Below are 14392 nucleotides of genomic sequence, written 5' to 3'. Positions count from 1 at the left end.
CCCCTAGTTTTCCAGATAACACCAAAATCATGTGCTACCCCGAAAGCATACCTGGAATCAGTGTAACAATTTATTCTCAGTCCCTTACCCATTGTACATGCGTCAGTGAGTGCCTTCAACTCCGCCTCCTGTGCAGACGCACAAGATGGGAGTGGTTTTTGTATGATTACCTTACCATCCTGGATTACCGCATACCCGGTGACAAAGTGTCCTTGTTCGTCATTCCACCATCTGGAGCCATCTACAAAATACTCAGCATCAGGATTAGTTAATGGTGTTTCAGTAACATTTGGTAACCCTTTTGTTTCTGCAATCATCAATTCATGACAGTTATGATTTGCAACTGGATCAGACATGTCTACTACTCCCACTCCCCCCTCCTCTTCTAAATCCACTGGCATCAAAGTAGCTGGATTTAGAACAGTACATCGCTGTAAGGTAATGTGGGGACTGAGGAGCGTCATCTCATATTTTGTGATCCTGGCTTGAGACAAATGTTTCAGTTTGGTGGAGTGTAGTAATTCAGCAACTGAATGTGGTGCTTGTAAGGTAAGAGGGTGTTGCAGTACCAAGTCTTCCGTCTTTAGCACCAATTCAGAGGCAGCAGCGACAGCTCTGAAACATGTGGGTAGTGCTCTGGCAATACAATCCAAACTGGTAGAATAGTATGCTATAGGCCGCATACGATCCCCATGTTTCTGCGTCAGTACACCTGAGGCAAATCCCCCTTGCTCATGACAATACAACGTGAAAGTTTGTTTGTAATTGGGGATGCCCAATGCTGGTGTCGTGGTGAGAGTGAGTTTTAATGTATGAAATGCACTCACAGCTCCTGGTGTGAGTTCAAAGGTCTCTCCTTTGAGGCAATCATATAGTGGCTGCATCATCTGAGAGCAATCCTTAATCCAGGGGCGACAGTAACTGACAAGTCCAATAAAGGCACGCAGAGCCCTTGGAGTACTTGGCAGGGGGTGCTGCCGGATAGCAGTAACCCTCTCAGTCGTGAGGTGTTTGGTACCTGGAGAAATACAGTGACCTAGGAAAATCACAGTAGATTTACAAAGTTGCAGCTTCTCCTTGGAGGCTTTACAACCATTTTCAGCAAGGAAAATAAGCAAAGATAAAGATTCTTCTTTACACTGTTCAGAGCTGTGGCAACAAAGCAACAGATCATCAATATATTGTAAAAGAACAGTGTCCGGATAGGCCGGCTGCCAGGACTGCAACACAGAGTGTAAAGCAGTGGAGAAAATATCAGGGGAATTGGCAGCCCCTTGTGGTAAAACGACCCATGCATACTGCTTGTGACGAAAAGTGAAAGCAAAGTAGGGCCAGCATTCTTCATCTAAAGGGACAGAGAAGAAAGCATTTGCAAGATCAATGACAGAAAAAGATGTGGCATCTATGGGCACTTGGTTTAACAGTGTGTGTGGATTGGGCACTTGTGGTGTATTTATGACAGTTACAGCATTCACTGCCCTTAAATCATGTACCATACGATAGACTGGAGGCTGACCCTTCACAGTCTGTTTCTTCTTTACAGGAAATAGGGGTGTATTAAAGGGGCTTTTTATAGGGATTATTAACCCTTTCCCCAACAGCTCTTCCAGATCATTTGCAATGGCATCTTCCTGTGAAGAATTTAATGGGTACTGACGCACACATGGCGGCTTAATGCCAGGTTTCAGCTGCACAACCACCGGAGTTACTGGTAGTCTGCCCACATCTGTCTTGGAAGTTGCCCACAAATGTGATGGCACTTCAGACAGCCAATCTGGGGGTGTATTCTGAGAGGCAGAGGGGGCACTAAATGTCATTAAGTACATAAGTGCACACAAAGTCTCTTCAGACACAGGGGCTGTAATTTGGGGTTTTCCTGAAGAGAAATCCACAGATGCCCTCATGGCACTGAGTACGTCAGTCCCCAGCAAATTGTATGGACTATCTGAGCTTACCAACACACGCGTGACAATAGATGCAGCATCATGAATATTAAGTTTTACAGGCTTTGTTAGTGGGAGTTTAACAGTTGTCCCCTCAACCCCTTGACAGTAGATGTAATCTGAAGAGATAAGCTCCTCAGGCACATATTTTTCTTGTATTAGGGTATGGGCTGCTCCTGTGTCTACCAAAAAGTCAATTGAATTCCCTGTGTCCTCACATGTGGATGTGATGATTAGTTGTGGACCTGGGATTGCGTCAAGGGGGTAGTTAACGTTGAGGGAACTCACAGGATTGCCGTCACTTCATTGAGAGGTCCGGGCAGTAGCCTGACCTCTCCGGGGACATTTGACTGAAAAATGCCCTTTTTTCCCACAATTCCAGCATGTTACTTGGTCCCAGTTACGTGGAGACTGATCCCCACCTGGTATTCTTTCGTGAAACCTGCCCTTAGGTTTAAAAGGTTGGTTAGCCATTATTGGCTTCTTTTTATTTTGTAAGTCTAGCTCAGCTCCCTTTGCTATGGCCACTAGGTCAGGGAACTGGCAGGTCCGCCAATCAGGGCGAGCCTTCTTCACCGCATCCTGTATGGGTGCTTTTAATCCAGACATGAATGTATGTTTTAGTAGTCTCATGTCCTTACTGTCTCCTGTCTCATACCCATAGTCAAGCCAGAGCTGTTCTAAAGCTGTGGCATAGTCAGCTACAGTCTGCTTAGCGTCTTGTGTTTGCATCATAAAAGTGTCAGTCTGATTGTCCTGTTGCTCTTTTACCCAGGGTTTAAGGGCCATGATAAATTCCTGGCCTGACTGGTCTGTGGCCTTATCCACTGGGACAGTACCAGGGGCTTTTGCCATCATTTGATTCTTAAGTACTTCCCCTCCTTTAGTCTCTAGAAGACTCTCCAGATCCGCCCAAGTGGCTTTATATGCGGTCTGGATACTTTCCAATTTACGAAGGAAAGTACTGGGGACAGTACGGGGGTCTGGCAAAGTATTACACATAGCCAGTAACTCACTAGGAGTCCATGGCCTATAGACCTCATAATCATGTGTTTCCAGTTGCCCAGCTTTCACTGTGGGGAGGGTCTTATTGACTAATGGGTATAAGCCCACACGAGAGTGTGGCTTGGACCCCCCACAGGCTGAGCATCTCACTCTTGTGTCTGGGTTCTGTTGTCCACAATTAGGACAAGTCCACCCCTCCGGGCTTTTATATGGAGGTGGTGCTGTGGGAGGGAGAGATTTTTGTGGGTTATGGGGGATAATACACCGTACTTCAGAAGGGATGTTTAATTCTTTTGTAGGCAATTTAATTTCATCCCATATTTCATACATAGTCCCTTTGTCAGTGTCTTTTGCCTTATGGGCAGTCAAAGTCATTCCCTGGGCTACATCATACCACATTGTGGCCTGGTCATATTTGTTATGGTCTTCCAACCACCCCTTAAAATTTGTAAGAAATTTCTGCCATACTGGTTCATCCAATGTTCCATTCACACCTGCTCCTAATTTCTTTAGCATTTGTCTACAGTCTTTGGTTGCTTCAGTGCCCTTTGCGCATTGCATAATATCAATTGCAGAGACCCATTTCTCTGCTCCCTTCTCAGAGGAACGCTTACTCTGTGTAGCCCCCATCCCGTGGGTGGCTCCTTGTAATTCACTATCCAGGTACTCACACACCTGGTGAATTACAACAGTGCTGTGGACACACTTCCGAGGCAGCACTATCAGTAGTGCCGTGGACACACTTCCGAGGCGGCACTACTATTGGTGCCGTGGACACACTTCCGAGGCGGCACCAATTTTCCTACCAGTGGTGCTGTGGGCACACTTCCGAGGCAGCACTATCCACTGGTCTGGCAATACTACAATATAGTCTTGCCCTCACACAGAGTAACTCACACGTCTTCTCTGGGGTTACTCGCTGGAAACCCCTTAAACCCCTCTTTGTTCTTTCTATGGCACAGGAAGCAAACAAATACTGCAATCCAAATGATTATAACTGCAACCACCCAATCCAAACTGGAATCATAATACCCACGCATGTATACACTGTACAGCACAGGAATTGGCAGCAATGCAGTAATTCTTCCTCACACAATATCAGCAGGCACTCAGTACATGTGAAACCACACAGTATGACATAACATTGGAACAACCCCTGACCTCAGGCGCCTTTTCAGGTACCAACAAGGAACTGCAGGGCCCCTATCCAAACTTACTGGACAGCCTTATACACTGCCACTTCTCACAGCCTCCTCCAGGAGGGTCTGTCAACCCTTTCTCCACCAGAACCAGAGGCCTCCAGAGACAGGGACCGGACAAGCCAGTCAGCGAGCTCTAGACTTTCAGCTTGGCTCAGGAGGAGCAGGGACAGACCCCTCCAGGATTCAGCTTATCTCAGCCACTCACACATTCGTGCATTCATACGCCTAAAGACAGTTTAGCACATATAGGGGAAATATTACATTCACCAGAACACGGTACAGGCACCACGTTCACACACCACACTGCAGAACAGCGAGCAGAGCTCAGGAGACAGGTAGTAACACAATGGGTTACTTACCGCGGTCTTCCTGGGTCCTGGTCTCCGTGTCGCGATCTGCAGCTAGGAGTGTTGTTATGGTGCCCGCAGTCTCCACCAGAAAATGTTGCGGCAGGCCAAAGGTCAGCCACGTGATGATCGTTGCCTCGTGTTCAGGTGAATGACGTCGACGGAGGAAAATGACAGAAGTCTGAGTATAGTTCAAAACCTTGTCAGGACCCTAAAGTGAAAGTGTCCTGCACCCTTTATTTATACACAGTTCACAGGGTGTAACCCCTCAAAGTAAAACATGATTGGTTTACAGACATTTCAATAATGGCTTTTGAATCCATCTATTGATTGGTTAGTTATTTTTCAAGTTTCACTTTACAAAAAATGTGTTAACTAATGGGTTTAGAATTTTAAGCAAAAGAGGCAAAATTACAAGGAGTAGTACAAATGTTATCTTATCTTAACACACACAGTTCACTTCTTCTATAGTTTTCTTTTAAAATGTCAGCAAATTATACCATGTATACAGATAAAATGAAAATCACTTTTATATGCACAGTAAAAGCTGGATAATTTCCTTAACAGGAGCAAGAAAAAAAAAAAACAGCATGCGTATGAAAACGATCTGTATCTGATGCCTAAAAGGGGTCCTGTCAGCTAGTAAATGATTACCATTGTTCAATCATTGCTGCCGGTGTCAGACTATGTAGGGACACAACTTTTGAATAAGGGAGGACATTTTTCTTATGGTGGAATGACGTTGTGTAGAGCTCCAAAAAAGATGGCAATTCTTATATTATAGGGAATACAATAATTTACTGTACGGACATGTCAGAAGTGGAGATAGCTGCTCTTTAAATAGGTATTCCCATCTCGGACATTTGGGGCATATCGCTAGTATATGCTCCCAGTGTCTGATAGGTGCAGGTTTCCCCTCTGTGACCCGCACCTATACTTAGAACGGAGCCCGCAAAGTGCCGTAGGATGCACCGCGCATGGTTGGACGCCCTCCAGTCGTTCTTATGGGAGTACCAAAATGAATAGGAATCGCACCACACAAGTGCGGCCACTGCTCTATTCACTTCTATGGGGCTGGCGGAAATAGAAGAGCCAGCTCTTGCATCAAACATCCGAAGTTAATTCGCATACAACCTAGTTTCAATACTGTAGGGAGCGAGTGCTCCGTACAGTATTATGATGAATTGACTCTGATGAGCCGAAGATATTACTACACGAAGTCTTGCGAGACTTCGCGTAATAACTTCATAAATTGATTTCTACAGTAAAAAATTATTTCCTGAACTCGGGTTCGGTTCAATTTATGACGTTATTACGCGAAGTATCACGAGACTTCGCGAAGTAATAACTTTGGCTCATCTGAGCCGCCAATACATTCTAATACTGTACGGAGCTCCATACAGTATTGAAACAAAGTTTTATCCAAATCGACTTCGGATGTTTCATCCGACGTCGATTCGCTCGTCCCTAATCACAACTTTTAAAAAATGGTGAGTGAGTTAGGCGTAGCGGTAGGGGGCTCGGTCATTTACACCAGAAATCCCAAACTCCTAGTTTGTGTAGATTTGAAAGCCTTGCACACAGCGAGGGACATTTATCAGACTGGTGCTCCCATACTCCAGTCTCAATCTCGCTGGAGTGAGATGCACCTTAATAAATTAGTCACATGTCCAGTGCTCCATGTAACAGAATCTCGGGTCTACGCTATCCAGGACTGGCATAGACTTGAGCTATAACTTATGCCAGTTTCTGGCGCCTTATAGTACATGTGGTGAGCTATGCTAAGCCTCTCTCCTCATCACTTTTCCAAATGTCACAAATAGTGGCGTAAAAGCATTGGTAAATGCCCGGAAATGGGCCTAATTTATTAAGAGGCTTTTACCTCTTTAAAAATTTGCCAGTCTGACACACCAGTCTTAGTATATCTGTCCCACTGTGTGTAGAACAATCTATGGTCCAGGACTTTCCAGAACCACTTACCTGAGGATAGGCCATCAATATAAACATCCTGGACATCTCCTTCAAGCATGATGACCACCTAGATGCTATATAGTTTGTTGCTGTACCAAGACAGCGCTGTATATGTAGATGTCAGATAGGTTCATTATAGTATAGACTTGTTATACAATTCAGTGCAAGTTAACACTCATTATTTTCTCTTTCTTAAGGTCACCTATGAGGCGCATAAGGAGTACTTGGCTAAAATGTACGAAGAGTATCAGAGACAGGAAGAGGAGAACATCAAGAAGGGCAAGAAAGGAAATGTCAGCACCATATCTGGACTTTCTTCTCAAGCAGTAGCCGCCAAGGGTGGATTAGAAATTAGAGAAATTGATGACCTTTCCCAAAGTCAAAGTCCAGAAAGTGAGACTGATTATCCCGTCAATTCAGATACTAGAGATCTTCTTATAGCCACTAAAATTTCTGATGATGCCATTTCCAACACTGATAGGCCAGCTGGTGGTGTTCGGGTAGAGGTTCATGACCTATTGGTGGACATCAAAGCTGAGAAGGTTGAGGCTACTGAGGTAAAACTTGACGACTTAGATCTGTCTCCTGAGACACTTGTTACTGGAGAAAATGGTGCCCTTGTTGAAGTAGAGTCTCTACTGGATAACGTCTACAGTGCTGCTGTTGAAAAGCTCCAAAACAACGTTCATGACAGTGTTGGTATTATTAAGGAAACTGAAGAAAAAGATGGCCCTTTGATCACCCTAGCTGACGAGAAAGACCAAACCACTTCTAACAATACCTCATTTCTTTTTGATAAAATGACACATTCAGAGGACAAACTGTTGCCCGAACTGACTAGCGGTAACCATATAACCATCGGTAACGTCCAGGATACCCACGTTCATCTTGGTGTCAATGATGACCTTGGTTTGCTGGCCCACATGACAAGCAGTGTTGACCTCACTTGTGCATCAGCTGTAATTGGGGACAAAGATTTTAAAATCCATACTACGGCTGATAGCTTAGGCAGCATTTCTGATCGAGAGTTGGCTTCATCATCAAAAAGTCTAGACTATACTCAAATGACCACTGCAAACTTAGAAACAGAGTCTTCTGGTAACAAATCCATAGTCAATATGGATGCTGGCAGTACCGTGTCTGATACCGAGAGGTCTGATGATGGTCGGGACCTTGGGAAGGAGATCAAGAAGATACAGACTACTACAACTACAACACAGGTGTGTTATTTAAATTGAGGTTTCGGCTTCTTTAAAATTGATGGGCACAACTGTTTGACGGGTACTTCATACACTTCTTTGGTTACTGGGCATGGCTGTGCCAGGTGTTACAGCTCCGTCCCATGAAGTGAAAAGGACTAAGCTGTATTACCGTGTACAGCACAGCGGGACCAGTCAAACAGCTGTTCCACAGGGGTGCTGAGAATCGGACCCCCTCCAATCTAATCTAAATGCTATGTCGTAAGGTTGGCCATCAGTTTTGAATAATCGGATGTCCCCCTTAATGTTATTGATTTCTACATCTTGACCTGGTCATATTGCATGTGGTACACATAATTCCTGGTGAGGAGAAATTATATGATTTAATGAATACCCCCACTGTTCTGCATGTGCGTCAACAATATCCTGGTGGGGGTTCACATTAAACTTCTCATGCACAATCTTATTCTGTCCTGATAACCATATTAAAATATTTCTCCATGCGTTCTTCCGGTGGATGCTTCTAAGGCTGTGAGCACATATTCATGTCAAGCTCTTTGCATATACTAGTGCATAATGTAAGCAAATAATTTCACACGCTGCTGCTCTTTTTATTTGCTCAGTGTGTCATTCAGTTAATCTCCATGAATAATATGGATCAAGGCTATCTATTGCTGGAAGTATCTAAAGATATCCGGATTGTGTTTAGGGTATTTATTCCTCTGCTAGCAGCCGATATTCTCCTTTTAGATTGAATCACTTCTTCTATGTTCAATAACACGGTTTCCAGTCAGATTATTCCTAACCTGATAAGACAACCTGGAATATCCAGCACAGTTCATCACACGGTAGGCCGTGGGGCCCCGTGTTTAGTTATGTTATTACACACTGCCACAGGCGAAGACATGATTATTGTTTACAGACCTCTTCATTGGCAATACAATGAATCCTCCAAAGAATGGTCTATTCCAGCAGGACCGTGGAGATCTCAGGTTCATCGCAGAAGATTACACAGATGTTACACACCTGCTGATAAGGGAACACTAAACACATGAAAATGCACAAAAGAAAAAATGTCTCAGAACTTCTCTTCATCATCTTCTTTTGGCCTATTTCATCTCACATTACAGCAGGTTAGCCATGTCCCACCCCCTTGTCCTAAGTGTCCTGCGTCTGGCTTTTTCTGCAGCCGAAATCTGGCACCTGCTCGCATCACCTCCAGGCCTGGAGGTTACTTAGGGCTCTTTCACACCTGCGTTCTTTTCTTCCGGCATAGAGTTCCGTCGTCGGGGCTCTATGCCGGAAGAATCCTGATCAGTTTTATCCTAATACATTCTGAATGGAGTGAAATCCGTTCAGGGTGCATCAGGATGTCTTCAGTTCCGGACCGGAACGTTTTTTGGCCGGAGAAAATACCGCAGCATGCTGCGCTTTTTGCTCCGGCCAAAAATCCTGAAGACTTGCCGCAAGGCCGGATCCGGAATTAATGCCCATTGAAAGGCATTGATCCGGATCCGGCCTTAAGCTAAACGTCGTTTCGGCGCATTGCCGGATCCGACGTTTAGCTTTTTTAGAGTGGTTACCATGGCTGCCGGGACGCTAAAGTCCTGGCAGCCATGGTAAAGTGTAGTGGGGAGCGGGGGAGCAGTATACTTACCGTCCGTGCGGCTCCCGGGGCGCTCCAGAGTGATCGCATGGCACGTCATCCATGCGCATGGGGCGCTCTGACGTCATTCTGGAGCGCCCCGGGAGCCGCACGGACGGTAAGTATACCGCTCCCCCGCTCCTACTATGGCAACCAGGACTTTAATAGCGTCCTGGCTGCCATAGTAACACTGAAAGCATTTTGAAGACGGATCCATCTTCAAATGCTTTCAGTTCACTTGCGTTTTTCCGGATCCGGCGTGTAATTCCGGCAAGTGAAGTACACGCCGGATCCGGACAACGCAAGTGTGAAAGAGGCCTTAGAGTACTTTCACACTTATAGAGTTCCGTCCTAGGGGCTCAATACCGGAAAAGAACTGATGAGTTTTATCCCCATGCATTCTGAATAGAGAGCAATCCGTTCAGGATGTCCTCAGTTCAGTCGTTTTGACTGATCAGGCAAAAGATAAAACCACAGCATGCTACGGTTTTACCTCCGGCCCAAAAAACTGAAGACTTGCCTGAATGCCGGCATTTTTTTTTCCATAGGAATGTATTAGTGCCGTATTCGGGGAACTTAACGCAAACGTGCCGCCCCTGGGCACTTGCAATGGCTCATTTGCATATCTTTAAAACGATTTTGGGCATTTTGGAGACTCACAAATAAAGGTAACATCAGCGTCATGTACTTGTGTCCCACACAGATTTATAAACAGTTTAAAACATGTGAAGTGGGTGACGGGCTCCCTTTAATGAATATTGATGTATTTGGTGATTTACGCAGAACATTTTGGTTCTTTACTCGGAGGTAGGATGGAGTGTTATGTAGTAGTACTCCTATAGGAGAGTTTACTATACTGACATGCTGATAATTTCTTCATAGCCAATGCCCGGGGATGGGCAGAGATGGCGGTCTCAGGCCGTAGCAGCCTGAGGATTAGAGAGAGACCACTGTGCAGGACAGCCTCTGTTATGTACCTGGGGGGTGCCTTATAGATGGAGGAGCTTTCTCTGAGAGCTGTCCATTCTTGAGAGTCCTTATATCTGGCTGTGGCACTGTACAGAATAGTGATGGGTCGTTTGCAACTGATTTGGTACAAAGAGCTGGTTCTTTTACCTGAACGATGGGAGCTGGGTCCGAAGCGAGAGTGAGCTGAAAACACAGAGAGGGCAGAGGGCAGGCACAGTGAGTGGCATTCTGCAGAGCATAAATGAGAAGAACAGGTAGTATTTTGGGGAGGCATCAGTGGCCCAACCCTTCTAGTCTCGTGAGGATTATAGGTGTTGTCTCACCTCAGACATTTGGGGGCATATCACTAGGATATACCCCAATATCTGATAGCTGCAGGTCCGACCTCCGGGACCCGCACCTATCCTTAGAGTGGAGCGCTGGCTCAGCTATTTCTGTCAGCCCCATAGAAGTGAATGGAGCGGTGGCTGCACTTGCACTGCGGGCTTCCCATTCATTTCAATGGGACTGCCCAAAAATAGCCGAGCGTGCTTCTCAGCAAATTTTCGGCACTCCCATAGGAATGAATGGAGGGCGAGTGTGTATGTGCGGTGAGCCTTCAGGGACTTTGTGGGTTTCCTTCAAAGGATAGCTGCAGGTCCCAGAGGTGGGACCCACACCTATCCGACATTGGGGGCCTATCTTAGAGATGTGCCCCAAAGTCTGAGGTGGGAATACCCTTTTAATGCTTCTGTTTTCACATCATTTCTTTTGTATTTGTACTGCCAAATTTTTCAGAATAATAAAAGCCGTAAATTCTACTAAAAGAAAAGCCATTTAACAGCCATAAGAGCCGGTTCTTTTTGGTGAGCTGAGCCTAATGATCAGGATGACTGAAAAGAGTCGAAGCGTCCATCACTAATAGAGGAGCCGGCAGAGGAGCCGGGTCTAACACCTGATTGGTGGTTCAGAGTGAGACTAAGGGGGAGGAGCTACGTATCACTGTGGAGTTGGTTTCATTTTCAGTCAGAGAGCAGCTGAGGAGATGACTGAGAGGACGGCCCCAGAGCCGTCCATGTTTATTAAAATTAGCAGCTAAAGAAAATAAGTAATTAGCTAAAAAGGAAAGCCCAGTGACTGGGGGCTGGGGAGAAGTCAGGCAAGGGAATAAGACATTTCCAGCAGTACAGTATTTCTACAGCAAGGGTGATGCAAGTCCAGTAGATGAAAATTACCTCATTTATGTTGTTTATAATGAAATCTAACTCTGGATAAGGCCCCATTCACACAGCTGTATTTTTGCGGATAGGATGCGGACCCATTAATTTGGATGCGGATAGGATGCTGTCCGCATCCGTATGTTCGTTCCGCGTCTCCACAAAAAAGATAGAACATGTCCTATTTTTGTCCATTTTGCGGATAAGAATAGGAATTTTTACAATGGGGCCGCAAAAAAACTAAAAAAAAAAAAAAAACGATGCAACACGGACGTCACATCGATGTTATCCATATTTTTTGCGGACCGCAAAATACATACGGTCGTGTGACTGTAGCCTAAAAGTTTGCGTTACCGCAAAGTTGCCCTAGTTTAATTAATAATCCAGGTTTATAGCTATTCTTACATTCATTTACATGCAAGCCTCTCCGAGTCACTGGTATAAACATGCATGCTCAGCTGCAACAAGCTTGCGTGTTAACTTCACATTTTTATAGCGCCCATGTTTTTGGCTTGCGTATTACTTCTAATGAAACGGATATTAATATTTTTTTTCCAAATCCCAGTTTCCGGTGTGAAACCCTTGACATTAAAATCTAGAAATCAGTTTACCCTGCCGAGGCTGTCAGATGTGACGAGAACACGGGAGTAGACGGAAAGATGCCTATAATAATATAGGAGTGATAGAACCCAGAGCTCAGAATAGTCAGGCGATAAAAAGACGTCCGTGTTTTGTAGCACTCAAGTCATTTGTCCATCAGTCACTTATGTGAAGAGTGGCGCCAGTTTCCCGGCAACTAATTGCATATCCCCTCTCAACAACGACTTTCCGGTCAATGAAAAATTACAAGTGTGTCCTGCAATGCATGAGTTACCAACACCTACCTCCGGCCTGTAGTCCTCTGCAGGACACACTTACCTGGGCCCTACGCGCTCCTGTCCGGAGATTGTCACCATTGGGGCGCCCAATCTAAATTCCTTATTATTCTATTTGCATGTTTTTGGAGTGTGGGAGGAAACCTGGGTTTCAGGAGGAAACCCAGACAAATACATGGAGAACATCTCAGCTCCTTGCAGATGTCGTCTTTGGGCAGATTCAAACCCAGAGCCCCAGCCCTCCAAAGCACCAGTGCTAACCACTGAGCCACCATACTGCCCAAGGAGAATGTCTAGGACTAGCCTTTAATTTTACAGCTGGTATTCATACCTCTCTGTGTCCATACATGTTCCCATCGACATTGTCCCTAACTTTTTATAGGTAACTTTTTCTTTTTCTTTGGGACATAGGCCTGGAAAATCTTCTGAAATGTATTCCGCATCTAAAGCTCTGACGTATTTAAAGGGGTTTTTCCCGGGAGTTTAATATTGATGGGTCTGTCCACAGGGTAGGTCATCAAAATTTGATCAGTGGAGGTCTGACTCCCGGCATCCGTGCTGATCTGCTATTTGAAGAGATGGTGGCCCTTCAGTGAGCCCTATGGCCTCATCCTAGGCCAGTGACCTCACGTTCATCAGTCACGTGGCTTATACTCTGTTCAGTCCCTTTCAAGTGAATGGGTCTGGGGTGCAATGTCGGTCTTGATATCCTATGAACTGCCGGAGGATGCGCCACATTTATGATGAGGTATAGGCCTCATAATAAATTAAGCGCCCCTTCCTGCAGTTCGTGGGCCTAAACAGTGACCCCCAGCAATTTATTCGAATGAAGGGGGCACTGGGCTTTGTGGCTCCTTCTGAATTTTCGTGAACAATGGCTCTTCTGTCTAGAGCAGTGCCTTCGTTCTTATGTGAATATGGCTTAATCCAGCCCTGCACATTTGTATGTATCTCAGCAATGGCCTCAAATGGGAAACACTTACACAAGGTCATCTCGGATGGATCCATTCATATTGAATGACATTTTTTTACTCTGACTGTGAGATTTTATGGAGCTAGAACACAAAGATCCCCTAAGTCAGTGATGGCTAACCTCGGCACTCCAGCTGGGGTAAAACTACAACTCCCAAGATGCACACTTGCTTGGCTTTTCTCAAAACTCCTTAGAAATGAATAGAGCATGCTGGGAGTCGTAGTTTCACCACAACTGAAGTGCTGGAGGTTAGCCATCACTGCCCTAAGTGAATGTGTCATGTACATACCCTAACTAGGCTCCCGAGCATCTAACTTGGGGTTTAGTTACTTCAAAAATCTGTTGCATCTCCTAAGCCAAATGTTCTGAATAGACTGCAATGCACAATTCGGACTTAAGGGATGATTTGCTAGAAAATGAACACAATGTAGATTTGCACATTACATATTTTACTCAGAATAACACGTTGTACCTGCCAGAAAAGTTCACCGCAAGGGTAGAAGAATGATGTAGCGTGCTCTCAGGCTGAGGGTGATGTCTGCTAGTCCTCCTCAGCATTCATGTACTGCTGGTGAACAGCACTGAAGGAAAGAGACCTCACAAGAGAACGTTTCTCCAATCGTGGTTAAGCCAGAAAATCATTGCCTCATTTTATAGAGTGTAACTTACCGTTCCTGTTACCAGATACCTGGTAAAAATCCAGCATTGTATGGCTAAAATTTAAAGTAAGTAAGTAATAAATAAATAAATAAAAACATCAAAATTCAGGATTTGCATTTTTTATATACAAACCGGATTCCAAAAAAGTTGGGACACTAAACAAATTGTGAATAAAAACTGAATGCAATGATGTGGAGATGGCAAATGTCAATATTTTATTTGTAATAGAACGTAGATGACAGATCAAACGTTTAATCCGAGTAAATGTATAATTTTAAAGGAAAAATACGTTGATTCAAATTTTCACGGTGTCAACAAATCCCCAAAAAGTTGGGACAAGTAGCAATAAGAGGCTGGAAAAAGTAAATTTGAGCATAACGAAGAGCTGGAAGACCAATTAACACTAA

General features: G+C 44.8%; 1 protein-coding gene across 11 annotated transcripts in view; it reads left to right on the top strand.

Moving 5' to 3' along the window:
* Positions 1–14392, top strand: part of NBEA (neurobeachin) — a 580876-nt gene that overhangs the window by 218563 nt on the left and 347921 nt on the right. For all 11 annotated transcript variants that reach the window (XM_044287233.1, XM_044287230.1, XM_044287232.1 and 8 more), the window contains one exon: positions 6666–7688. In XM_044287233.1, coding sequence (XP_044143168.1) covers positions 6666–7688 — 1023 coding nt within the window. The remainder of the gene's footprint in view (positions 1–6665; positions 7689–14392) is intronic.

This window comes from Bufo gargarizans, chromosome 3, assembly GCF_014858855.1.
Source record: "Bufo gargarizans isolate SCDJY-AF-19 chromosome 3, ASM1485885v1, whole genome shotgun sequence".
Taxonomy (NCBI): Eukaryota; Metazoa; Chordata; class Amphibia; order Anura; family Bufonidae; genus Bufo; species Bufo gargarizans.
This window is presented reverse-complemented; position numbering and strand designations above follow the sequence as displayed.